Source organism: Ascidia mentula, chromosome 5, assembly GCF_947561715.1.
Source record: "Ascidia mentula chromosome 5, kaAscMent1.1, whole genome shotgun sequence".
NCBI classification, from domain to species: domain Eukaryota; kingdom Metazoa; phylum Chordata; class Ascidiacea; order Phlebobranchia; family Ascidiidae; genus Ascidia; species Ascidia mentula.
In genome coordinates, this window is record NC_138570.1 from 8440838 (window position 1) to 8468312 (window position 27475).

At 44.7% G+C, this 27475-nt stretch overlaps 1 protein-coding gene across 9 annotated transcripts; it reads right to left on the minus strand.

The window, feature by feature from the left end:
- Positions 1-499: 499 nt before the first annotated feature.
- On the minus strand, positions 500-26857 carry LOC145901443 (uncharacterized). 9 transcript variants are annotated; one of them, XM_082989130.1, is made up of 22 exons: positions 25888-26857; positions 24939-25264; positions 24660-24835; positions 24366-24586; positions 24139-24296; positions 23952-24040; positions 23614-23878; positions 15687-15887; positions 14699-14783; positions 13979-14169; positions 13211-13402; positions 11391-11525; positions 10409-10534; positions 7833-10167; positions 7675-7733; positions 7211-7398; positions 6676-6916; positions 5352-5460; positions 4064-4516; positions 3570-3749; positions 2964-3019; positions 2052-2133 (listed from the first exon to the last, which is right to left on the minus strand). In XM_082989130.1, the coding sequence occupies exons 1-21, from the start codon at positions 26585-26587 to the stop codon at positions 3000-3002; spliced, it is 6450 nt and encodes a 2149-aa protein (XP_082845256.1). In that variant the 5' UTR covers positions 26588-26857; the 3' UTR covers positions 2052-2133; positions 2964-2999. The 9 variants fall into 9 exon arrangements, with proteins under 9 accessions (XP_082845250.1, XP_082845251.1, XP_082845249.1 ...); XM_082989129.1 differs by having other exon boundaries at positions 2083-2133; positions 3534-3749; XM_082989124.1 differs by lacking the exon at positions 2964-3019 and having other exon boundaries at positions 500-2133; positions 3534-3749; positions 7860-10167.
- Positions 26858-27475: the final 618 nt, after the last annotated feature.

Consider the following 27475-nt stretch of genomic DNA (forward strand, 5'->3'; position numbering starts at 1 on the left):
TACAGAGCTTGTGGTTCAGCGTGGCAGGAATATACAGTGAATATACTGCTACTGGGTAGTGTCATATGGTGATTAAACGGCCCACTTAAAACAAAACAATAATCTAGGTTCTTTTCTGAAATCACCTTTGATCCAAAGCCACTTGATGTGTGTGACACAAGTGGAAACGTCATTTTTAAAATTACAATATAATACGACCGCCCGCCTAAACGCTATTTATTTTAGGAAGACATGTTTCTCTGAAAACAGCATCATCAGTTCTCACTCCAATAGAAATAGAAAGATGATTGTGTTTTCACCAAAACATGTCTTCCTGAAATAAACTGCATTTAGACAAGAGTTTAAATGCACTTAGAAAGTGGTTTTGCAAAAGATATTTCTCAAAAATTTGTATGTCAACGCTATAGTCACAAACATGCCTACTGTCAATTTCCCGTTCTGGTTAACCCAAAACTTCTAAGTCTCTGACATTTTAAAACACTCCCGATCCTTTAACCTCTTTAAACTTTATTTATGATACGCAAACGGTACACAACCAAACGTAATACTTTCGTTCATTCGTGTGTGTGGCTTTTGGGAGGGAAACTTACCGAACAGAAAACAAAAAATGTAAAAAGGAAGGGGGGAGAATCAAAAAAACCAAAGAACCACCAACGCCATAAGCACGCCTTCTCCATATCCCACTATACAGCATGGCAAAATAAAGTGTTTGAGCGTGTAATGGGATATCGCCGTTACACAATCCGAAGTGCAATGGAATAAATAGGAAGCGTGGATGGAGCGTGTGCATCGTGGGTCGATCGGGGCATTGGACTTTATCGACCGCCGATGGCTCGAATTCGATTGAGAGTTGCGTCATGCGGCAAAAGGTGAATGCGTGAGAAGACGGGGGGAGGAGTGAGTGAGAAAGGCGGGTGGCGAAACCATGGGAGGCGACCAAGTTCGCAAATAAAGCGGAAAGACGTTCACCCCCTCCTTCCATCATTTCATTGTTTATAAATAAACCGTGCATTGAGGCGGCAACGAAAAGCGTTGGTTTCTGGGTGACACTCCCAACGTGTCTGGTAATAAACAAGCGACGCAGCTTTGAAAAATAAACAAAACAACACACAAATAAGTGGCCTTGGAGGGCGTGTCTTGTTTAGCAGCAAGCGGAACCGTGAAATAACAACGCGGGGAACATGTTATTAAGTTGTCACAGCGGCGGTCGTTGCATCGACCGATCCGAAGCGTTACTTAACGTCTCCCACTCTTCTTGTAGATCTTTGACAGCGCGCGTAGGGCGGAAGGGGGTTGCCATGACAATATCGTTGACCGTTTTGCCGCCTAAGTCGTTATACGTGAGCCCGGCGCGCAGGTCGTACGGTAAACCGGAGGAAACATTTTGTCCCCGTTGTTGCTGTAGCTGTTGTTGAGGCGGTATCGGGTGCGCAGCGACGCCAGGGACATCGACTTGAGGATACATAGCGAGTGGTTGGCGCACCATATGGTTTCCCCATTGCGGTGGGACCACCACAGGCGTGTGCGCGTATCCGCTATGTCCATTGTACGGAATGTAGCTGACCGGGACCATATACGGCTGCTGGTGTTGGGGCTTTTGGTAAACGTGCGTGGGGGCTTCGGTTCCACCGCTAGCTGTCCCAGTTGAACGACGACGCGAAGCCCCATCCCCCTGCTGTGAGTCACGTGTAGCAGCCACGGCGTTGGGTCGTGATGTATCGTAAGGGCCGTCGTTGCGCTGTTGTTGTTGCTGTACGTTTATCTCGCCCTGGTCAGTAACACGATTCGCAAACAGCCGTCCTTGGTCGGTAGCCACTTCGTTTGGCGCAACGGGAGGCTGATATTCTTGTCCCTGAACTGGCTGCTGCTGTAACGCCATTTGCTGGTACGGCCTTTGCGCCCATGGCATGCTGCCATGCGGGGGTAAGAAGCCTCGTGGCATGTTCCGTACATACTCGCGAGGGTTGTAGAAGCCTCCAGGTTGCTGGTAGTGGTAGAGGCCCGACGCTACCGGGGGAGGTGCGCCAGGATTTACGTCGATGAATCCGGGACCTGAAGGCTGGGGATTGGCGGGGTACGCGGAGGGCATCATGGCGTAGACGGATTGTTCCGTCGGCGCCTTATTGTTGTTATCTGCAATAAAATGATGCGTTAACGATTAAGCAGAAATACTTTGCCATAAACTTCAACTTTCCAGTTTTCAAGGCGCTAAAAAAGATACAAAAAGTCCACTTCTACGTGCAGACCCCTGCACTTAAAACTATGAAAATGACCATGCATGATGTGTTCCTCGCAGTATTCGTGGTTATTTTCCACAAGAGAAAATATGAGTATGCAGAAATACCAAACTCCCGTTACCAAGCATGCAATGATAAATTTCAATGACTGCGTGCGTTATAGTGAGTGATCTGGTGAAGCAAGAGAGCAAGATATGATGAAACATGCATAATCGTGCGACCGACGAAAAAAAATCTGACAATTCAATTCTGTTCGGTTGATGACGCATAAAGCTTAGCACAAAGGTACCTAAGGTAACTGTTACGAAAGGTAAGGAATTGCGAAATCGAGGATAAAGGTTGGGTAAAAATGTATAGGGTGTACTTCAAACGAAGCAGAGCGGATCAGATCAAGCGACCAAAATGAAGCGAAGATGACCGGGTTGTGTTGATTCCCGCGATGGAGGTGGGCAAAAAAGCTTTTAGGACCCTCAGGAAGCGGTTTTGGAAAGAAACAAATCAACAAGACGACTGCTCTGATCTTTCAGGGCGGCAAAACCACGATGGACGGATGATGGACTGGAATGGCGCGTGTCGCAAATGACGGCCAGCGATAACGGTGATAGTAGTATAGTGGATGTTTGTTCGGTTAAGATGGAAGGCAGAAGGCAGTGCTTGGACGACTGAAGTGCAACACTCGGGCCAACAAAGCGTTGTTGTCGTCGTATTGTAAGCGCTTACGCGTACCTCCGTCCGGTAGCCGAAAGAAGACTGAAGAAAAAGTCAACGATACAGAAAGCGTTCTGTGGAAAAGGGGAAAACACGTCAGATGGTGACGTAAATAGTTAAAAGACGTCGCGTGTTTGTCGAGGGACCTGGCACGGACGAAAGACTTAATGTGTTGTGATTGGAAGGTGTCAATGCATCTACGCTACAGCCCCAACACACACCCTCTTTAACTACCAGTTTATACTTGGGCGAAAATTAGATAAATGGGCGAAAGGCAAGAATTACCATATTTTGCCACCAATTTCCATGCAAATTAATACTTTTCTATAAATTACTCATCAGTCTTATGGGACATTCTAAGGTGGTGTTTAATTGGCTTCTGTCGAGTGGACAAAGCCTGGCAACGTCAACGTGTCATATTGTGTCACTTAAAACAATATGCCAGGTTAGACTAACGGTCAGCGGCCGCAATGTCGCCTCTACAAAGCATTCCATGAATAATTAATGCGCAGGCACTCACGTCGTGGGCGAACGGCGCCCAGGACCATGCGCTATCACACAAGCTCTAACACTACGTGCGCCTGACACCTTGAATCGACTCGAGGTAAGACCCCATGTTCTCACTTCGAAACGAGGCCTCGAAAACGGAGGACGAGTCGCTGAAACCGGCCGTGCGCGGAGCTTGTTCCGTCTGGAAGGGAGCCGAGCTCGAGAAATTGACGGGCATGATTGCCGCGGCCGATTGGCGGCGAAGTTTGAGCGAGGCCGGTCTCCGCTGCTTGCTGCGCGGCGCCATTTCGCCACCTGCCGGTTAAAAGTGTTATACGTGGTGAGGATTGCTGCCAGGCAAAGCGATTGCAAAAATCTGCGCACAGCAGGCGCCAAGCAACGACGTTCTGGTAAAATAAAGCGAATAACGCAAAATCACCGAATTCGACACAGCAGGACCATGGGTATTAATTGCATTCGATTGGATAAAAAACAAGCCTTTTGTTGTCCACTGCAAATGCATTTTCGGCGGACCCTGTCAGACGCATGCAGTTTCGCATTTTCAGACCAAACCCAGCATAAAAGGAACACAGCAAACTAAAAGCGATCGTCACATCCACAATCTTCACCGTTTTCGTCAAACAGCGTTCCCGCGCTGCCACGCTGCGAAGCGTTATGCGGAAAAATGCGACCATCCCATTGGTCGACCGGTGAACCACTCTGATCCTTCCAGAGCGAGCGGATAGGTTTACTAGCAGGGGAGGCATCGCTCCAACGACGGGAGGAACTTTCAGCAGCAAGCAAGAGAGCTTTGTTAGGAGGACGAACAGAGGAATGGTGGATAGAAATCTCGCTCCAGCGACGAGGACTCGTGGGAGGCAGTGGAAGATCCTGGTCGCCAATTTGGAAACGTGGAGGAGTTGGCTGACCGGGAAGAGGCGTCGAGTTGGCAAAATGCACTTTCGGATGAAGTTGGCGCTGATGTAAGTCGGGAGGAACGTGCAGACGAATGTTATCCGGCACGGAATAACTTCGATTGTACGTTTCCGCTGCGAAGCCGCCGACAGCGACCTCTGGAGAATCTTGGGCAAGCGAGACATGTGAAATGTTTGACAACTTGGAGACGCGATCTTGGAGAGCTTAGTCACACGAATAACGGCCGTAACTTGTCGTTTTAATATAGGGATTGCATTCGGGAGCACTTTGTACAGTTGATACTAGCAGAGTGGTTGAATAAACTGGTCCAGTCATACAGCCCTTAGATGGTGTGTTTATATGTTAAAGCTGTTTTGAATGTTACCTTAGCAGTAAGGAAAAAGTGACTGAGTAGTGCATGTGCATATCATGTGTAAGGCAGGATTCTGCTATGTTCAACCCCTTGTGGACAAAAAAACATAGCTCAAGACAAAAATCACACCGGAAAAAGACAACAGTAATGCGTTTTCAATTGCCAAGTTGTCTTCAACCGGCGGCTGACAACACCAAACAACGACGGCCAGTGATTTTTTACCTCAAATATTAAATGCCTGTCGTCGGGAGCGTGAAATAAACAAAAGAAATGTTTGGTCGTTAAGGAGGGGAATTGGTAGTTAGGGCGTTTCCTACCTCACAAAAGCTGTACTCCCCTCAATATGATTAGTATGATTAGTGGCGGAAGATTGCGTTTATAACATGGCAACTTTATTCAAAATTGTTCTTATTCGATAATCATCGTTTAGGTTATAAATACAGCTATACTAGGTTTGTAGATTTAGCCTAACGAAGAGTTTAAGACGAAACATTGCCTGAAAAATTTTTAAAAGCGTGATATAACTAGAGGTGAAAAATCGCCTACAACATTTTGCCAAGTTCGGTAATTGCTTGATTCTGTACATGTTGTGTTAATGCCAGAAGCCAACGTGCAGGAAATTAACAAACCTGACGCGTTTTCGGGTACGCTGGCATTTGCTCTGACGGAAGATATTTCCAACGACTCCTGCTTTGTCACAGACGAGGTCTTTTCCACAGTGGAAACTGAAACTGAGCTCTGGAAAGAGAAACAAAAAATACAGTCAATCGATCTGCTTCCAGTCACGGAAACGTTTCACCGACGTCATACAGAATAGCCCAACTGACATCATAAGTTGCGGAATCACCGTTTTCAACACAAATATTGCAAAATTGAGATAAGCTAACAGCAAAATAAAAGTAGCCTTCTGAATTTCATTAAGGGACAGGGTAAAGTTATTTTAAGGGTTTTTCAGTCCTTATAAAAATGCAGTTAAATGAATACAGAAAAATGAGGTTACTTTTCAACACGAAGGGTCGGGGGAAGTCTTTAATAAATTGAAAGGGTCATGTATTTTTTAATGTTTTAGTCACGAGTGGGATTGTGCATCAATCATCCAATGAGCATTTGTTTGAACACAAAGGTGTTTGAACCAGATACACGAATTCCAGGGTGATTATTGACCACGACGACGAGAGGCAGAACGTGTTATTGAGTTGCTATGAACTGGGTGTTGTGAATGGGAATTGACGCACAACAAAAGTGCGTCGATTGTCGGTCAACGTAACTTTCACTCCGTGTAAATTAAACGTTCAAGATCGGAATGAGCGCCTTTCCCATGGTCTCAACGCTCGCAGACAAATGGCGGAATAACGTGCAATGATGTGAACCTTTAATCTCAGAGGAAAATTACAGCAGTTGTGGCCTTGCCAACCAATCGCTTTCACAGTGCCAACATCGTGATCGCCCACAAATGGCCACAAGTCACGGTTTTTTTTAACCATTGACTAGTGTTTGTGCAAAGGGGGCGTGGCAGTCGGAAGTCCGGGGCGTTGCCACTCCCTCGTGAATTACGTCATCGATACTGGTACTGCGATTTGTAGGCTTTTTCATTGTAGTAAGCGTGTGTTTCGTAATTTCTTTTCGCCTAGGAAGGACGGTAAGTGTGTGGGAGGGGAGGGATCGATAACGCAGTGCTGCAACAAGACTAACGAGCAATGTAAGCGTTTTGCATAACGCATTTACATTGATCGGTTGTGTGTCCGAGCACTGGCTAGGCACGGCCTGATGTGCACACTCACCATTACATTACGTGTCCATAGTTTATGGCGCTTTAAAATTTACGTTTTTTTCTCTCGCTTGCTGGAGCAGGGATGTGGTCCTACATTTTGGCAAATATACAACACACCCTATAACAGCAGACATTCTAAAACAGTTCGCCATCGCGTGCTCTAGCGGCCGCAAGAAACTCACTTGGGACATAGAAGCATTTGCGGCAACCTCCGAAGTGATTCGAGCGTTAACCCCTTCAACAAAGCTCGTCGCCGGTTGCTGTTGCTCGGGCGAGTAAGTTGCAACTCCAGTGTTGGCGCTGGGAGCTATCTGTTGTTGTTTCTGCGCTTGCTGCTTCGCTCGTTGCCGCTTCTTAGTCTTGCGAAGTTTGTCGAGCTGGTGTCGGTGTTTGCGAATTAGAGCCTCAATCTCGCGTTGGTGCCTGGAAATGTGAAAGAGCTTGTTTAAAGAACGCCGGCGGGTTGAGATTTACGGCCTGTTGCTGAGCAGCCCTGGGCGGAAGCCATGCGGTTAATGGCGCCGTACGGAAAGAGACATATTGTCTAAAATGGAGCGGACCCAACAACGACCTTGACCTATTGTTGCAGCTAGAGCTCAATCTAACAGTACTTATATCAAACACAGACATGCTGCTTTCTTAGTCTCGTATGATTCTCATGTCTTTTGACATTTTTGCCCCCAAATCCCGCCATTTAAAACGATGGCAAACCCGCACCTTTTCATCAGGTCCTTAAACTCGATGTCATCTTCCTCCATGCCGTCCCCGTCGGTCTCGTCCTCGCTGAGATCCCCGTGTTGTGAGGGTGTTGGAGAATCCAGGGCAAATTTGCTTCTGCGTTCGTCACCAAACCTTGAATGCTTGCTGCTCGTCGAAGCGTGGCGAGCGGTGACGTCACGTGCCGTCTGTACATAAAAGGGCAAATATTTTTTGACTGCTCGGTCCGGTGAGTATGTTTTTTTGCGCTTTTCTACCCCTGGCGCGGCCTATTGATTTTGCTGCACAGTAGCTCCATATTAGTTACGTTTAACTTGGTTTGGTAAATTCCAGGCAAAACAGACGAAATAATACGATGGACTAATTCACATAGATATGCGCGTTGAAACCAAGGGCTATGGGAGGTCGGTAAAATGTTTACGAAATGAAGCGCACCGAACAAAAAGCAGAAAGTGTTTACTTACCATGGCTTTCGGCATTGTAAGGTCTGTCGGCACGTCCTGTGGTAAACCGTGATCTGAACCTAAAATAAAAACACACTTTAGCAACACGAATACAGCAAATAAATCGTCAGCAGAACAGTTTTAGCGCGGTTGTTTCAGCGGAAAAAGCGACAACACACCCACGAACGACGACATGCTCTTCTCACTGTTATTGCTGAACGTCCTCTGACGACTCATGTTTCCAGTGCGCATCAGCAAGCTCGTCTCCGACTGGCTCTCCATGTTGATGACGTCAGGTGGTGGTGGTAATCCGGACGTGGGGGGGTGGACAGGTCTGCCGGGCACGGCCGGGTAGTGAATGGGAAGTGGAAGGGACTGACCATAGGGAAGCTGCTCCATTCTCTGGTCGTGAAATTGTTTTTCGTTGAAAGAATAACCGTACATTGTATGGCTGTATTGGGGCGCTATGGCGCCTGGCGGTAACTGCTGGTCCATGTAGGGCGCGATATACACGGGTTGGATCCCTGTGGGGTCGTAGTATTGCGTCTGTTGCTGGTGGTGAATGGATGTCGAAGCCGCGTAGGAACTTTCAGAAATCTCGGACGTGTCCAAGAGACTTTCCTTCAGAGAAGCTTCATCCGCTTGCATCTGAGCGCTGGGTGGCATCTTGGCCGGCGTCGACTGCTTGTCAGACTCGAAGCTGTGTTGACGGTGGGTGCTGCTCGTCGATGCCGCATCCGTGGGTGAATCTTCGTCGTCGGTCGGCAACACGGTGGCCATTACTTGAAATCGCCCGACTGTCTGCAATGGCGCTTCTTCGGTGGCCGGCTTCGCAGTCGTTTCCTCCTCGCGTGCGTCACCTGGGGCGACCGCATCTGCGACTTTGGTCACTTGGAAACGGCTAAAGCGGCCACCACTCGGTTCCGACGTCGAGACTACGGGGGCTTCGGCCTCGCCGGAAACGGCGCTTTCGTCACCGGGTATTTCCCTTTTTGCCTGCTCGGATGAGTGCTGCGATGAAACGGACTCGATGAGGCTCTCGGCGTCTGAAATCCGTCCAACGTCGTGACTGGCCAGCGCTTGGGCAGTATCAGCAATCTCCAGCGGGTTTTCAGGCAGTGCGGCAAGTGGGACTAGAATCACAGCCGCACCTTGCGACTTGTCCAGGTTCGTCGGGGGCGGGGAAAGCACCGGGGTTTGAGGAAGAGTTTCGGAATTGTACTCGCCTGGTGTTGGCGTATTAGCAAAGTTCTGCGTACCGTTGAGATTATTAATTACTTTTGTGGGGTCTACGTCAGAGACTGGGAAAGGCGATTGGATGTCGATGGGTAGCTGGTTGCTGCCATCTGACAACGCAACAGATATGACAAGAGGAACCACACCCACACCCTGATTCTGAGCGTGAGATAGGATGGATGTGAGTTGTTTGTCCAGGTCCAAAGTGTTCATCGCTTTTGGCTTTTTCTTGAGCGGAGCCGCAGCGGTTTGTGACAAAATAACAGGTTGGACGATGGGAAGAACAGCCACGGGCGTCGTGGTAGGCGCGGGCTGATTTTCATTAAGACTCTGTAGGTCCGCAGGGGCAAAGTTTTTCGACATGTCAGAGGCTGCACTGCTACTGTGGCCACCGCTCTCGCTGCCGGTTTCCACCTCTCCAAGGCTTTTCACGCTGTCTGTTGGGTTGTACGCCACGTTGCCCTCCTCAACTGCTACGCCCGTTTCTGCGTAAAATCCACCTTCACGGGGTGCGTTGTTCTGCGACATCTGCGTGGTGAGCGTGGAAGGCGGAACATTTGACGAGAACGGGACTTTCTGTGGGTGATTTCCAGCGATTTGACCGTTGAATGAGTTGGCCATTACCGCGTCGGCCTCCTTTACAAAGACATGCGGCTGAGGCTGCTGCTGACCTTTGACACTGCCCACAGACACAGTACTGCCGCCCGACACCATCTGCTTCCCTGGCGGTATTGACGTGTTGGTGGAACTCGTGGCACTGCCGATGCTACCGATGCTCGAACCGCTCGGTGATCGTTGCAGAACGTAACCAGCGACACTGGCGACGAATGATGACGTAGCGCTTGGAGGAACTTCGGAAACAGAGGCCTCGTCATCGGCTTTTGTTGTAGGAGAACTCATGGCCGATTCGAGCTGCTGTTCAGCGGTGAGGTCACCGCCGCTCTGTTCCACGCGCGGCGACCCGAGGACGGAATCAGCTTCGCTGCCAAGTTCCTCCAGTCTAACGGGAAGCGGCGTCGCGTCAGAGTCCTTGGGTGCCTCGGCTTGGGGCAGAGATGTTGTGGATGTGGATTCATTGAGAGGGAGGAGTGTGTCGGAGGACGAGACTTCCTGTTTGAGGCGGTCGATATCAAATTCCCCGTTGGCAATATGGGCTTTTGCTTTGTTGACCACGAGACGAATTTCTTCCTTAAAAACTTCCATGTGTTTTTCTTTCAGGTAGTTGGCTTGGTTCATGTTGTACGCGATCTCGGATGGCGTGTCCTCATCGATGATGAACTGCGTGTAAAGAAAGTGTCAGTCAGTTGAATGTTGTGGCTAAAAATAGTTTGGCCAGATTTTAGGATAGCGGAAAAAACGAACAGAACTATGGCAGAGTGTTCCTAAGCCAACACAGCATTATAACGACAAGGTAAAGGTTTCCACTACTACCATAATGACTAAAATTACCAACTATATTAATAGATTTATACGAAATAATACTGGTAAACAATCGAAACGCACAATACTAAAGCTGTACCTTAAACGTGACGGTCTTCAGGTTGTATGTTGTGAGCTGACATTCAACTTCCACCTGATTTTCCTCGATTCTGTTCAATTTGACGATTGTGAGTCGCGGTTTTCCGTCGAATTCTCCCTTGCGCACCTGCGTTACATCGCAAAACTCCATCTTACTGTTTCGTTGCGCACCATCACAAGACCTTTCGCTTATACGCTGTTCAAACGTATTGACTTGCTGATCTATCGTACTAACGGCAGTAAATACATCAAGACGCTTCTCCCCAAGCAATCGTCACTCGGTATAGAAGCATGTTAAAACAATTAACAGATGCTGTACCGATGAACGTTGGCTGCTGTTAGGTGTGTAGAAGAAGTGTGACATTGCAAGGCGTTATTAAAACTATTTCGAGCTTTGCTTTCCATCTGGTTGTGGTATCGGCCTTTGTTCCGAAGTATTGGCGATGCGCGGGTAATCAAAGGTACTCGGTGCAGAGTTTCAAAACAAGACGGTTCGGTTTCTATTACGTTTAGTATTTTGTACGCCGTGTAGTGGTTTTTCGTTTAGCATGCTGGACAGCAACTACATTGGACTGCTTTAAGGCTAATGAGACAAATTATGAGGGAGCTAAATATATTGACGGTATCCTAAAAAGGAGAATTGCTATAACTGGCGTTTATAGGATGTACTCGACCATAGCAAGAAATTCTTGGTTAGTTACTATTTCCTAATATAACGAAGACACCAATGGAAGCAAAACGTTAATTTATAAGTCCCGATAAAACGTCTGTAATTAAACCAATCAAATATGGATAGTGATTTGACAACTAAAAGAATTGGTATTATTTTTGAACCAAATCCAACATCAGTAAATATATTGGTTTCTGTTCCTCCGGCACAATTAAACGTAAAACGTTTCACCTGTCATTAACCTACGCGTCATCGGGTAATGTATTGTTTCAGTTTCTCTTCTAGGTCATAGTCCAAACATCTCCCAACTCACCCGGTTACAAATCCCGTTAAGTTGTTCAATGAAGATATCTCTGTTGCCTTCCGTGAGTTTTTCAGAGTCCATTAGCTTGGCGGCAGTTTCGGTGGCCGTCTCTGTGTTGACGTCCAACTTGAAAATGGTCTCCAACTACAACACGGCAAATATAAGTTATGGGTTGGTCCAAAAGGTACGCAGACACAGCAGCCAACGAGTTGAAAGCATAAAAACTGAAAGCCAAACCTCGTAGATATTGGAGGCTAATAAATTTTACAAACGCACGGTCGTTCCACAAGGAATGCAAAATTAAAACAAACTCAAATCCGCTTCACCACGCGGTTTTAAATCGCAAAATTCGAGAGGTGGTTTCTCGATTAAACGATAAACAGACGTCATATTTTCAGGTTTTGCGTTTAAAAGTGGATCGAGATAGGGCGAGCCAACACCAGGGAGCGAAGTTTAATGAGAAAAAAAAACGTCTGGTGTTTGGAAATCTTTGTCGAATAAGTTCTACATTGCTCGTGTAAGTGCTTGCATCCAAAAGTATTTTGAACCTGCTGTGTGACATGTGCAGTTTTGAGTGAATAGGTCGTGCGCTCGTGAACTACATTCATTAAGATATGCAAGACGAGTACTTGCGTAAATCGTGCCTCGCGGGAACTTTACTGTCGGATGTGGTTTGGGTCGGACAACATGTGAATTGATCACGAGCGCATTTGTTTATTTAAATTGATCAAATTAACTTTGAAAGTCAAATAAACCGCACCACAGGAAAAGTCACAACCATAACATCATTAACATAAGATGTGTTTGGTGTTTTAAATGTCCCTTAGTTATTATTTATTCAGCAGAATGAAGTCATGCCTTTTTATCCCGAAGCAAGAACATTCGGAAATCCGAAAATCTGACACAAAACTTCCAGAAACGGATTTCTTCTCATGAATTTCACCCCGATTACTTCGATTTTGTTAATCCGGAAACTTAAACCATTTTGAAGAAAACAGATAGCCGGATAAGCGAGGTCTGGCTGTATTTTGTATTTATAAGTTCATAACTGATGTTTGGTTTCTGGTTTCAATGTGCACAGGTTGGTTGAAACAATACAAAAACGGTTGAGGTGCATCTAATTATATAAAGGGATTTTTACCAATCACAATGCATTTATGATACGTCCTATTTTCCCAGACCGCCTTAACGAAACAACAAAACATCATGGCGAGCAACTCGAAATATAACGTCTATTGACTAGCCTCGGGTAGTGAAAAACCCAGTTCGTTGGGTAGAACATACTCGCTTGGTTGATACCATACGCAGCAACGCTGTTGTCGAGTGGCGTATTTGAATTTACATCAAGTGGCTGCACTGACAACAACTCCAGTCGTTCGAAAAGGAAGCGAGAATTCGAGATGACTGCCGACAATATCATCGCGAGGCAGCTCGAATAGGCAGCAGGAAAACGATTGCCAACCCAGCACGCTATTTGTGGATTTTATGTGCATACCAGACAATTTAGATTGATAAAAGGGCGTTTTAACGGCAATATGTGACGTTTGCAATGCAAATGCCACGGGGGTCACATTAAAACGATGGATTTCGCCACTGGCGGCAATTCGAAGAAACGTCATTCTTTGGGAAGGATTTCGGGATAATTTTGCCATTTTTTTACAAGCTTATTTAGGGAAACTTGCATTCTCAGGTTAAAATCAGAAAATTCCATTTAACAACCCCCCAGTGTCAGCAAAAGCAACACAAAAATAAAATAATATCAGCTGGAGAAGTTAATATAATTAGGAAAGTCACTTGTTTCCGCAAACAAAAATTATCGAATTACTTACATTTCCCTGTACTTCGAGCTGGCATTCAATGCAGAGATGCTGCGCGTCTGCAGCTCCCACCTCCACCGTCGCGCCATTGGCAACTTCCTCTTCAGTGTCCTCCGCTTTTACTCCTGCATCCGGAGCCGGTGGCTCTTTTCCTTCAATGACGCCGCCCTCCGCCTCCTTTGTCTTCTTGTCAACTCCCTCGACCTGAAAAAAATTGAATTCGGATTAAAGGTAACCGCAGTGGCACGATCTGCTCGATTGCCCCGATACGATGGAGGTCGTGCTGTAGTTGATGTTTCACAAAACATCGAGTGAACCTTGTTTGCTGAAAGGTCGGGTTCGCTTACACAACATACATACGACGTCGACCGACTTCCAAGTAGCGCTATTACTGTTCGATCGAGTTTGTAATTACCAGAATTGTTGTTTAAAAGTGAACACAAATGAAAACAAAACCAACTGCCTATTGTTACGAAACAGACACACTTTTAAATGTCAACAAAAGTTTAAAACTGAAGTAAATTTCAATTAATTTTGACCAAAAACGCATCGGGCAACAAAGAAGCACACATCATGTGAATTAAAGTGCATCCTGTTCCATCATTTCCCACCCACACACAAGGAAACATGCAGGTCGCCGTATCACCAGGGATATAACTAGGAGATCAATGCTTAACCAATGGAATTTTTTTCGCGTGCAAGTCAAAACCCTTGAAGCATTATGTGGCAATGAAAAACCCCGTATTCGTTTATTTATCGACGAAACCGCGCCGAACGTACCTGTAGGAGGAGCACGCGAAACTTGTTGTCATGGCGATTCTTGTTCTTGGGAGGTTTGCGCTTCTTGTCTCCACGTGCTTCTTTTCGTGGTCTTTCGCTGCCGGAAACGGACGACGTCCCTTCTTTGGCGGATTCGTTCGCTTGCTCGTTGGTCACTTTGCTGGTGTCCAGTTCTCCAACCGGCTGCGTTTCTGCAACAAATCTCCTTGTTGGAATCTTTACAGCTTGACATACTTTTGTGATACATTTGTGATAATCAAAGGTTACTTCTTACTGTGATACCTTTGGATGAGGTAATACACTTTATATTGTCATATTGTACAGTTCAAAATTAAACCAAACTTTTAATTTATTGATTTTACATGCCTTAATTTCAGTGGATAAGACATATAGTAGGTCACTTCCATTTGAATGTACTCGACAGTTATGATAAAGCCACCAGGTAAAATATTGTAGGTTGAAGCAAGTAATGCAGCACACCATAAGAAAATGGTAGGGAGCACATAATAATGTTATCATGTTTACAACAAAACTATTGGCACAACAAACTATATTTCCCTGTGTGTTGTGTCAAATACAGTAACTATCGGTCATTACTATGCATAACGTTGATGTGATTGTGATGTAGTGGAAAGGTTTGTATCATTGCTGTAAGAGTATGATTTAAATATTTCTCATTATGTAGGATATCACTCATATGATTTCAGTGTATGACCCTACCTTGATTGGCATGTGGAAGGTGTGGAGCAGTTGATGAGTCAGCCAGCATGTCATCTACTCGTACAACTGATTCATATCCAGGCTGCTGCAAAAAAGATGACACCAAAAGATTATAAATGCACAGAGTATGCTAAATGTACATAGTAGCAGCTTATGCCTGTTGGCAACAACTAAATGAGCTGCTTGCCATGTTGTATCCGAGTTGGTTATACGAATAATACAGGATATACTAACAATAAACCAACTGTAACTCACCACTGAAACATGCACTTCCAATAAATGGCAATACAAGACTACATTTTGTTGGAATAAAATTGCCGTAGTGACATAACCTTGGCCCATGCTTATGCTCATATAATTTAAAATATGGCAAACACCAAACCACTACACAACATTGTTCAGTAAACTGAATCAAAGTTTTTACAATATGTTGTATGCTAGCTACTATTAAACAACATTCTCTTCCTGATAGATAGTTTGATTGTGTGCATTACTCAGCTATGGGTGAATGTAGCCAACAAGATGGGGGTTGTTTTGCTGCACAATAACAAAATGCTATGAAGTTGGCAGTACACAAAATAACACCACCCACCACTACACCTAAACACCCCATGGTTATGAAATTTGTACAATAATGCCAACGATACTGGAAATAACATTGGGGAGTGGCACACAAACTGAACATGTCATTCAACATCAAACATTCATGAATCATTAAGTCCAGGAAGTAGTATTGCAAATTAAATTAACAGTTATTGACAAGTTGGATAACAGCCTTGGGCAGTGATGAAGAAATCTCTGTGGGTCTTTAGGATTTTTTTCTTCTAGTGAATTGTGCTTTTTACAACTTTTAAACAAGCTGACCGACTTCAGCCTACAGCTTCCACACTGCTTGTGATATAACGTATAAGAGGAGGAAAAAATCCCAGCAATTGTAACGGAATGGGGACTGATTCCCGGAAATCAATTGCAAAGAAATAAAGCTTACCACTTGTGAAGGTTGCTGCAGGGGATGTTGGTTTAACTGTTTGGCAATTTGATGTTGTTGTGCTATCTGCTGTTGCACTTCAGCATTATCTGGTTTTTCCTCCTGTTTTTGTCTTCGCTCACGTTGTACGTTGGACAAACAAGCAGTGATGGACTTGGCAACCGTGTTCACATCTTCATCGTGGAGGTATCCTTTCTCAAACTACAAAACAATTCAAACAAAATGAACAAAAAAGCCACAAAAAATAATTTCAAAAGAATTATACAGTAAAAAATGGCTGTCAAAATGGGATAGGATTTAAATACTTGAGCAGATCACATGAAGCGGAATTCTGTTTGCATTTTGTGAATCACCTTTGAGTTGTGTGGACAAAACTAACCATGTGGACGTCATCGGACAATTGCAAATATTGACATTCCTTTGTCTGGAGTGTAAAGGGCCTCAAACAATAGGAATTTTCAGTGAATGAAGTTTAAAAAATGGTAACAAAGACCTATATGACTAATTGTTTATGTTCTAATCAGCACTACCACAGTCTTAAGGGTTTAAGTGGGTTTCAAAATTAAAGACATTGCGTTTAGACAGTTGCCCAGCAAGCATTTCTTCTATGTTTTGTTCTTTCACATTTGCCATTTTGTTATGTTAATTCTGTTCCCTCAAGTAATTAACATGATAACCAAACAATTAAGTTAAAGACTGGATCAAACCACATTGAATGTAAAACGCGTCTTAGGGAGGAGGAAACAAGATAGATGGTTTCAATTTCCAACGGCTTTTCCGGGGCAACAGAACAGCAGTCTGCTGAGTGAAACAGGCGGGCTCCGGTTCAATGAATGACGTCATCGCGAAACGACAGAGACGGAAAGCAACTCACAGGCGACCCATTCACACATTGCTATTCGCGGCCCACTCGCAACCGGATGAAGTTACCGAATTCTTGCGGACCGTCCGCGGTCGGTTGCATACTTACAATGTGATTCGTAAATGACGGTGAAAAATGTATCGAGAAAATGGCCTGAATGAAGGCAGCGCAATCACGAGGTTTCGACCAAGCGATTTAAGCACTTACGATCGCTGGAATGCGCAGGCAGAAGATTGGAGTTACATGTACGCAGCGCTAAGCGAAAATACGATTTGTCATAGCTCGGGGAGAGACTAACGTCTAATTCCTTCCCCCTGTCAGAAACACACTTTTCCGTGACCAGCTTCAAACAGGGCTGTGAACCCACAGGCTTTTCTCTTGCGACCCAAACCTGAATCAGCCGAAATCGAAGTTTTCCATTACGTAAAGCACAATTATATCGGACGTGTTCGACGACGGGGTTAGTCAAGCCACAGCGGAGGTCGAAAATTCTTTAAACATTCAACAACCACCGTAAGTATCGGGGCGGTCTGTTATTACTGCGCGTCGATCATACGACGTAGGGTTAACACTCCGGTACGTCAGTCGGTCGATTGGCTGAAGTGTTTGGATTTGAAACGCCATTAACCGAAAGCAGTTTTGGTTGATTAACATTGGATCGGTGCGAGGGAGGTAAGAGAGGCGGCAATTAGGCGCGCCTCGCTGAGAAAGTAATACGGTTTCTAAAGGTTTAAATTAAGTCCCCCGCCGCCGTCAGCTGCGTCACACCGCCGATGCCAAAGCTTATGTGTGCAGCGTATTTGATTCCCCTCATTCTTTTGTGTGATGGTCGAGCATTTTGCAAAAGAATAAAGCTTGGAGAAAAGCTTATTTTGCATTGACAAAGCGAGCTGTTTTAGCCAACAAATTTCAATTACTACCACGGGATACAAGGCATAGCGGACGCACCCAGGCGTGTCGATCGCCGCCCGAGCGTGAACAGAATTTCGAAAATATTGTTTCTCGCGCGGACTTTGCATCAAGCCTTGCAACATCGTCCGTTCACTTTACGTCATGAATAATGCATTGATGTCCAAGCGTTGAACCAATAACTAGGGGCGCCGAAACGCCATTTATCCGTCAAAGCCACTTTAACGATTGTCGCAAATCAAAGTAGATCCGCTCTGAAGGGCGATCAATTGACCCGCTCACTGAATCAAATCTAGAAGCGCTTTTCCGGCCGTGTGTCCTGTGGTCGAATATTTGAAATAGGTCGGCGATGGCCTCATCGTCAATGTGCAGGTAGTAAGCTTTATTGAGAAAGATGGCACTCGCACACGCCGCGGGCGAACCGCAGTTCGAAAACCCAACGCTTCTCGCGCGCTTACGACAACAAAGCTTTCGATGCCAGACTCGCGAGTTTCCGGTTGATTAGCCAAGCGCAAGACGGACGGACGAACAACAAGTGTCTCGTGAATATAAACCGTCAAGACTCGCCTTCAAAACACGATTACGTCATACATTGCAATGGAGTGCAGGGCTCGAAAATAGTTACAATCTCTTGTGTATAAAGCGTTGAAAGCGAAAGTCTTAGCAAAGCAAATAAAATGGGTGATTACATGGCCCTGAAATACAGGTGTAAAATATTTACTAAAAAATTCGACTAGAACAAAATTATTGCTGGTTCGTTGTTTGAGAATTTCGCGCCCTGCAAAATGGCATTCCGGCCTGAGCGAAGCAAAGAGTCGAACGTCACCGGGGCTACCTCGATATTTCTACTGAGAAATTTAAAATATTAGCGAAAGACTTGACTCGCGGCAACTGGAAGAGAAGAAATTCAAACAAAATGCGATTCTGAAAACACGAACACAAGAGTAATCAAATTGCTTCGGCAAATGTGGTAGAAAGTGGACGAAAACGTCATGTGACATTCTCCTGAGCATTAGTGCACCAAAGACAACATCAAGATCCCCCAATTCTAACCAAGGCGATGAAACGCGTTTGCGCTTGTAATGTTCGAATCCTGATATAGAAATAAGTGCCTTCACACCAAGCCGACCGCATCATCTGCCAGCGATTCAATTGAACGCCGACGCATCAAAGCCAAAACGGGGACACACAATGCCCACTGGGCCCGATGGGAAGTTCCGCAAAGCGAGTCCGAGTTTTGAAGCAGCAGTGGCCAAGGCTCGTCTCACACAAGAGCGCTCGAGCGTCGTGGGTTCATAAATAAACGATCGGGAACGGCTGCTCTGAGCTCAAGTGGCTCGGGCTCCGATAAGCTTAGCGAGGGTGCACGTTGAACAGGATCGAGCACAGAACACAGCGCGTGATTACACCATGCAACGACACGCCATGTTGGACTTGGCCAGGCCGTGAAAAGGCCATTGTAGGGCTTTTAACGCGATGAAAACGAGGCTCAAATCGATTACATCACCATTTCAGCGGTCCCCTGATAGCTGCGGGTCGTTGGAATGAGGCTCAACAACCAGCGAAGGGTTTATACAACCTCTTCTACGTGTAATACAGAATGTGGAAACAAAAAGATTCACGACGCGGGGCAAACAGCTGTAACCTCGCAAACGGCGGAGATGGAAGCAGTTTTACGAAATCGCCCAGACGCCTAGACAATAAAACCAATCGCATAGAGAAATGGCCTCTCGCGAAACCTTCAACCAGCTACACAAGATGCCTCTAACACTGGATGCATCGACAGCGAGCCATTAACTAACCGTACGTCAGAACCAGGTGCAACATTCTCGTTTAAGCAGCCCAGACCAATATGTCGAAACAAGATGACGTCACGGCAGTTTACAAATATTGCCTGGGCAAATTTGACGCTCCGAAAGAATGAACGCCTGCTAGTTACACAAGCGGACGGAAAGCTGTACGCGCATCCTCACGGGTATTGCGGGCTGACTGTACGACCGGCTTGTTTCAATAATTCATAGCTCTAAAAAAGGTCACAAGCGCGGAACGTCCTTGTTCTTGGCTTCCATATCTTTGGGTATCTATAGGCGGGTGACACCCACGTTGGGAGAACGTGAAAGAAGCAAGTGATAACCAACACCGGATGCACCATATCATGAAAGGACCATGCCCCGGACACGCAACCCGCACCGATATGGGCATTAGTCACTGAGCGCCTGACAGACTGGGCGCTGTTGCACAAACCACAGAGTTGGTTCGACAGCAGCCACTGAAGGGTTGTAATCAAACAGTGCATTTTGCTGTGTTTGGTTTTTGCTCTTTACAGGGTACGGTGCTCTTTCTCGAGTGGCCCGCGCCGCCGTGGTAATGGTTTGTTTGGGTGTTGCGAAATCCGCCACCGAGTTTCCGGGGAAGCGTGTTCGTGTGCTCCTCGCGAACAACCGCGCGCATTTGCTTCCCAGCAAGCAGCAAAAAGCGTCGTCCCAGCAGTTTCCAAACTACCTAATGCCAGAGTAAGCACTGGCGAGTCCCCACCCACAGGACTAACCTACTTTAAGGGCATGACTTTCGTCACAACGGGCAGGTCTACATATAAAGTTGCGGTGAGGAGGGAGATGTATGGTCGTTACGACAAAACGTGCAATTAGATTGACCAGTGTGTGAAGTGATATCATTGTTTCGAGTAATTGCAGGCGATGTTAAGATGTGAGACACATCCAACAGGCTTTTGTAGTTCGAACATAGTCATAGCAGTACAAATTCTGCGTTCACCGGCCTCATTTCAAGAAAATATGAATCATTTTGTCAACCGGATCTGAAAACGAGTTTCGAAACGATAATGAAATTTTCCAACAAAATATTTTTGCTAAGTTACATCTTGCCTTCAGAGCATGTGTCAATGTTAAATGCCACATAAACGGGAGTGACTCCTTGGCGCGGTCATAAATTCATTGGAAACAGCGTCACGCAAGCCAAGGCGACATCGGTCCCTTAGAAAACGAAGGGCAGTGCGAGCGAGTGGAAGAGCATGAAAACAAGATTGATTGAAATAATAAACTCTTCAAAAGCCACGTGAAGGCTCGTAAACTGCAACAGCGATTGGTGGTTGCGTCTTATCCTTGCGCAGTAATTTGCATCGAGCTCGCCGGCCATAAATATCACCGCTGGCTGGGGAGACACGGTGCATCGGCGGTCAGAGCACAGTTGCTGACGTCACGAGTCAACAGGGGCTTCGCATATGTTTGCGCGACGCAAACAGATCAACACTTTTAGAGCGGTTCCTCTAAACGACCATCTATAACGTTCCCCACGTGCGAATTGCAAGGGCGAATCGAATCTGGTTGGCATCGATTGGGAATGTCACATTCCCAGTGCTTGTGTCGCAATCACGTTGCAGCCGTGACAGACGACCTGGGAAAGCACGCCACGAGCTAAGGTTGCTATTTTTTTGGCCCCGTCTTACATTGCAAGGGAATTACAACACTGCGGTACTTCGTGGGGGCATGACTTTTGTCCATAAATATTAAACAAATACATTGGTAAAGATCACAAATCGGGCAATAAACAGCTTTACTCAATCAGTGACGGAAAAGTATTAACCAGTTATATACTAAATGACACATAAACGCCAACCATCGCCTAAACACAGACTAACCCTGTTTCAGTGAAGAGGTGATATAAACACTTTTATCGTTTTCACAGAATATAGGAGACGTTATTACAAAATGAGATGTGAAGATTAGTGGACAGAGGACCAAACAATAGTGCGTAGACATTAAGGAGCAAATGGGGTCGGCGGTCATCAAGAGTAGTCTGTGCGTGTGCCAGTGGAAGACAAATTAGGAAACCCGAATTCCCGTTTGTCTGGAAAGCTCGCCTTGTTTGGTTCGCGATTTGTGTCTATAACCGTAGAAGTTTGCCGCTTTGCAACTTGCCAAAAATATTAAGCGCACCAAAGGGCAGCTGGAAGAGCGCTCAAGACTTGTAGTAATAACTCTGCGATAAACTGCACAGACGCATAAACTTGAAGCCTGCCAAAGGCCCTAGATAAACACGTTCCACATAATGGGAGGGCGTGTGGGCGGCGGTGGTGCGAATACAAGCCTTTATCGTTTCAAACTGAAATGAAATATTCTTGAGGCCGACTGTGACATACAGCCACTGCAAATGAGCAGTTACTTTCGAAGGATAACAACGTTACAGCGATCCACTCATTCCTTTCAAAATTGCTAAGACGTCATGGAATGTGCACAGGAGGTCAAAAGTATAATGTGGTTAAGAGCTTCGTCAACTGCTCTTTTTGCCATAGTTGTTACCCTACTGAATGGAGATATAAAGCAAAGAGGTATAGCGTTGTTCCCAGAACCATGGAAGCGGTTGGAAATTACATCCTGCGCATTAGAACCTTCCCGCGCAGTTCGTTGCACATATAACTCCGAGGAAGCAGCTACACCACTGCCGCAGCATAGGTAAATTGTATGCACGACAACGCACACCCAGGCTTACGCGATAACGGAACTGCTGTTAGTAACACTGCAGGACAATACACAACATGTGCGGGGATTTTGCGAAGGCGACATACGTTTCAAAGGCGACAGGGTAGGAAATGGTTTATCTGTGACGTACATGGTGGTACGTTCGGTCTAGTTAACGTAAGCGAGTAACGAAACATAAAGTTATCGACAGGCAAAGTTGTGAACAAAACATGTGCAAGCAAATACCTCCATTATATGTACATTTTGTTCCAGTCGTATTTAGTACAGCATACAGATTGCACCTACTGTAAAGCGATTCGGCAACGATTTATAAAGGGGTCGACAAATTTCAGCGCCTAACAAACCACACAGATATGCCACCGTAAGCATTGTTTGGGTTTCGCAACGCAGTGATCCAATTTTCCTCACTCGCTTCTCGGAAATATCGTCATGTTCATATCCGCTTAGAGCGGCGGGCAACGGTTTTGCACTCTCCACGTTGGAAAACATCCACATAAACGCGCTTAATAAGACGCACTTATCAAAAAAGCCAAGAACGGCCGTTCACCCGTTTGCCGAAATATTTGAAAGTCACAACAAATCAACCTTCACAAATAAATGCTCATTTTTCGGTTTGCAAGCGTCAGAAGGACCGAATAATGTCGATAATCAACTCTAAAATACTTCAAACCACAAAGCAGACTATAATGGCACTGTTCGTCGTAATCGGTTGTTGTTTTTCTAGTAATACGCGACGAATAAAGGTTTTCATTTATCTATTTTAAAACAATGCAACTAAATTATGCACGCACCTATAATCGCCAGGTTCGGAGAGGTGTTAACAAGCAACGGCTTTAAGGCGACGGTAGGGGATTAACTGCTTGTTAGTGGGGGTAATGAGTGCGCGCAGGTTCAGCCACTAATCAGTGCGCCAAATTAGGCCCATTGCGGCAAAATAGGTCTCGGCACATGCTCACTAAAATTTTCACATCGCCCACCGCCCACAAAGCAATACCAATTAAGCCCATGGCAGTTAAGCGAGCAGATTACTCCAAATAAGCTGGATGAATTGAACGTGGGTCATGTGACTATTGCAAAGCATTACAATATTCACTGCACAGCCGACAGAGAACCGCCCGCCGGAAGTGTCCATTGAGTACTGGTGCAGCTATATTCCAGTTCTGTAACCTAATTTCAGGTCCAATGAATGCGTAGTGCAACTTTAAAGTCGGGCGTGTGACTTTGGAGCTTTCTGTAATCGGATCGAGCAATCACATGCGCAAGTCGGATTTCTGGAAATTGTCCGCGGAAGCGCTGATCCAGCTTGATACACTCGCAACTAGTACGCTGACGAATGCGCTTTCGTCAGACGTTCCCACACAAACGCCATAACCAATCCGCGACTGGGAAGCCAATTGATACGACTTGATAAACACTGTGCCAATAGGGCTTTACGCTTCTGACTGACACAACGACGACAAATTTACATTTACGCTTTTGGCTACTGGTGGGGTGCACATGAGAAGGGAACGAAATGCCAGTTGCAGTGGAAAATTACAAGCGTTACTATGTGTACGGAGAGTTGTCACGACTGGGGATGACGCAGTAATCGACCAAGCGCCATGTGGCCACGCTCGCTCTAAATACATTAACCCTATATGTTCCGACCACGCGCGCTTACCATGTCTTTAGCCACGTCCACCGGAATGTCCTTGGTCAGATCGAATTCGAACTCCACGGCCTCGTCGTTCTTGTACTTTGGCTTCAGCTTTTGCGAGTCCTCGACCACCAGCCTTAGTATCACAGTGTCGGGCGACGCACTGTTGCCCTTGTCTGCAAGTTTCGGGTCATCGGCATTGCTTTCGTTGGGCCGTGCGACCAATTCCACTTTAATGCCCGACACTTCGCGGAATAGCGGTTCGTTGAGAAGTTGTTGAGCGGTGTACCTGCAGTCCAAAAACAGTTTCAACTTGGCACAAACAAATATATAGATTTTGTCTGTACAAACGCTTTATCTACCTTTGAGATTTGTCCTTGTTGATACAGATTGATATGATGTGCTTTTCAGCTTCACCTTGCACCTTTTCAAAGTTGTTTGGTGGAACCCCCTAAGCAGGATCAAAACTTATTTACATATTCGACCTTCAGACTGTTGTTTAGAGCAATTCTCATAAAAAGATAAAGTCCAGTCTATAGAACTACTGACCTGTGTGACTTTTCGGTAAATTTGTCCAGCGTTGTTACATTCGGAGTAGGGATATTCCCCAGTTATCATCTCCAACATACACATGCCAAATGCATACACATCAACACTTTCGTCATAATGTTCCTCGTACATTTCCGGAGCCATGAACTCAGGCGTTCCTGTTAAACAATTTGTTGGTATATGTTGGATGAATGCGAGGGCATGTTTGATGCAAATCAAAAATATACCTATTACACTCTTTGCAAAAGAAGTTCTCTTCAAAGTGGCAAGACCCAAGTCACCAACTTTAACAGAGCCAGTTGGACCAGTGATAAAAATGTTGTCACATTTTAAATCTCGATGAATAATAGGAGGATTGCGCGTGTGTAAAAAATTTAAACCTTTTAAAATTTGCCGACACCAACTGCGAAAGACCTTAGGCTTGACTGTTTTAAACCTTTTCAGGTATCTAAAAACATTAAAATGGTTTTAAAAAGTATTTTTATCATTAAAACATAATGGGAACTGAATTGTAAACTTACGTCTTTAAAGTTCCTGATGTCATTAGTTCGGTGACAAGAATAATGCATTTTTTTCCTTTTGGTGATTGATAATCCCAGGAATCATAAAACCGCACAATGTTTGGATGCTGAAGGCCTTTGAGCATTTCAGCTTCCTCACGAAACCGTAGCCTTTCATTTTTTGACAATTTGTGATGCTAATCAAAACAATTATATACAAGTTTACATTTTTAAATATCAACAGTATGGTAACGCTTGAAAGCATAAAATGTCACTTCCTCAGTTAAGTACAAACTATACCTGCAGCTCACACCAAGCAACTGCTACCCCAGTGTCGGTATCCAAGCCTTTGAAGACAGTTTTAAAACTCCCTCTGCCTAACTCTATGTCAAACTTCAGAAATCTTGAATCTGGGGATTCACCGATGACCTTTCCTTCATCTTCAACCTCAACTTTACTGGAAGGTTGATCATCTGTACTGGATTCTACCATAACGTGGTCCGTTACATATGATTGGGTGGAGTTTTTGGTGGAAGCACTTTCATTGATGTTGGTAGGGTTTTTTTCCTGATAATTTGTTGCTCCACCATCCACCACATGCGACACAGTCATTGCTTGCTCAGTTTCTGGGAATAAAAAAAAAACACCTGTTGATGTTGTGGTAATTGATTGCTGATATGCACTTGTGACACAAGTCTTGTTTATAAACATGCAATTATTGATGAGTAGCAAAAGAAAAGTTTTAAATGGAAACTGTAGTGTAAGCTCATAGTACATAAAAAAGAGAACATGGTTTTAAAAATGCATTGAGTTTAAATTATTAACATGCAATTACAGATAATTGCAACATTATTACACTGTTCATAAAATCTTTTAAATACCGACCACAATTTTTTTTTGCAACAGGAAATAATAATAAACTTAGGTCTTGTTGTAATTTATAGTCTCACCTATAATCTACGTCATACCTGCACCTCAATTATTTATAGTAAATAAATTTGATGCAAAATAATTTTGTTGCAGTCAACAAATACAGCGTGGGGTAAAATCCACAAGTAAGTGACGAAATTGTGCAAGCCACCTGTGCCATTTAGGATTGGCTATGATGTCACCACATAAACTTTACCAGCACCAAAAATTGGCATAACGTTACCTACTAGCTTGCAGCTTGCCACCTTCTACTGGAAGCTAATATAAGTGGTCTTCTAATTTGATTAGTTATTAGGTGAGTAATGGCTAAAATAAACACCTTGTGCAGAGGGAGAATCTTCTTTGACATCATTATTGAAGGTAACTTTTTTGGTAACCTCCTTGATTTTCCGGTCATTTTCCTCCAGGTCACATACATCCACAACACTCTGTTCCACTGACTTTAAATCATTTACACTATTTGATGAATACCCCGACTCTAAAAGGTCTTGAAATAGATTGGAGCCGAGTGAACTTAAAGGAGTGCTGTCAGTATCCTTTGACTTGTAGCCTGAACTCCTGATTACTGATGATTTCAGATGACTTGCTGAAGGCAAATTACCTTCAGTCAATGAACCCTCAACTGTATTTAAGTCTTTTTCTCTTTCGGCACCAGGCAACTCTCCATTACATGTGTTGCCCACAAGCTCAGTGCACATTACGTCTGGATTGTGTACATTGTTGGGCACCAGATTGCCTTCTTCACTGTCTGGATAGTTGGCTTTGAATGATATATTATCAGTCTTTACTGGGAAACTTGCTGGATCGTCTAAATGTTTGTGGTCTTCAGATGTAATAGGATTGAGCCCACCTCCCTGGTGCCCAGCCAATATTGGCTCATGGCGAACAGCACTTTCTGTGTGGTCACTTGAAGATTGGCCATTGTGGCCATTAGTAAGAGAGGTTGCTTCGGTGGGTTTTTCATGTTTTGCCATAGCTTGCTTGCTCATGGCACAACAGAGTGGAACAATTTGGTACATAAGAAACTATAAGGGTCTCAAATCAAAAAAATGAGGCTGGCAATATATCACAGTGTTTATAAATTAATGTCCAAATTGAGAGAAGTGTTATCCACAGATCCACACGACTGAAGGTGAGTTGGTAAATTTTATGTCTTTACCAGACAGGTTTGATACAACCAAGCAATGATGGGGAATTCTCTTCATGTTGTGGATGCATTTACTTGTCCGTAACAACAGAAAAGTAAACAGGTGGCTGCAATGCCAGGAGATTAATTTCTAAAATAGGTATATTCTGCAGCAAAAATCAAGGACATGAATCAACAACTACATAACTATATATACGGTTTAAATGGTTGATGTATATTTAATTTCACAACACTACAAAGCAAGAAGTCTACATAACAAGTCTAATATATCATGCAAAAGTTGTAGGCCTACTGCATAATGTGAAAATTGGATTACAAGAGTAAAACGCCAATTGGGCTATTATAATAATATCATTCCATTTTTCTGCTTGGGTAAGGACAAAAAATATCCAGCAATTACACCTCTTCAACAAATGATAACTATTGCCCTAAAGAAGGAACTTCTTTACAGTTTATCAACTAAAGAGCTGAATTCAATGAATCATCTTTGACAATTTCATTTTATTGCAAATAACCAAAATTATTGAAGCCCCACGTAAAACACAGACTAGATATTATTTGGGTGCAGTGACCATTCAAATAAAATAAGAGCTAATCTACATAAAGTTGACTTCAGAAACAAACAAAACTTCCCTCACAAAGCTGCTCGCTGAAAAAATACTCTTGTCCGTACAAAATTACGTCACATTCAAACTCGCGAAAAATCTGAGAGCGACACCTGCGGGATTATAAAATCTGAGTTTGTTCGCACTGTTTCTAC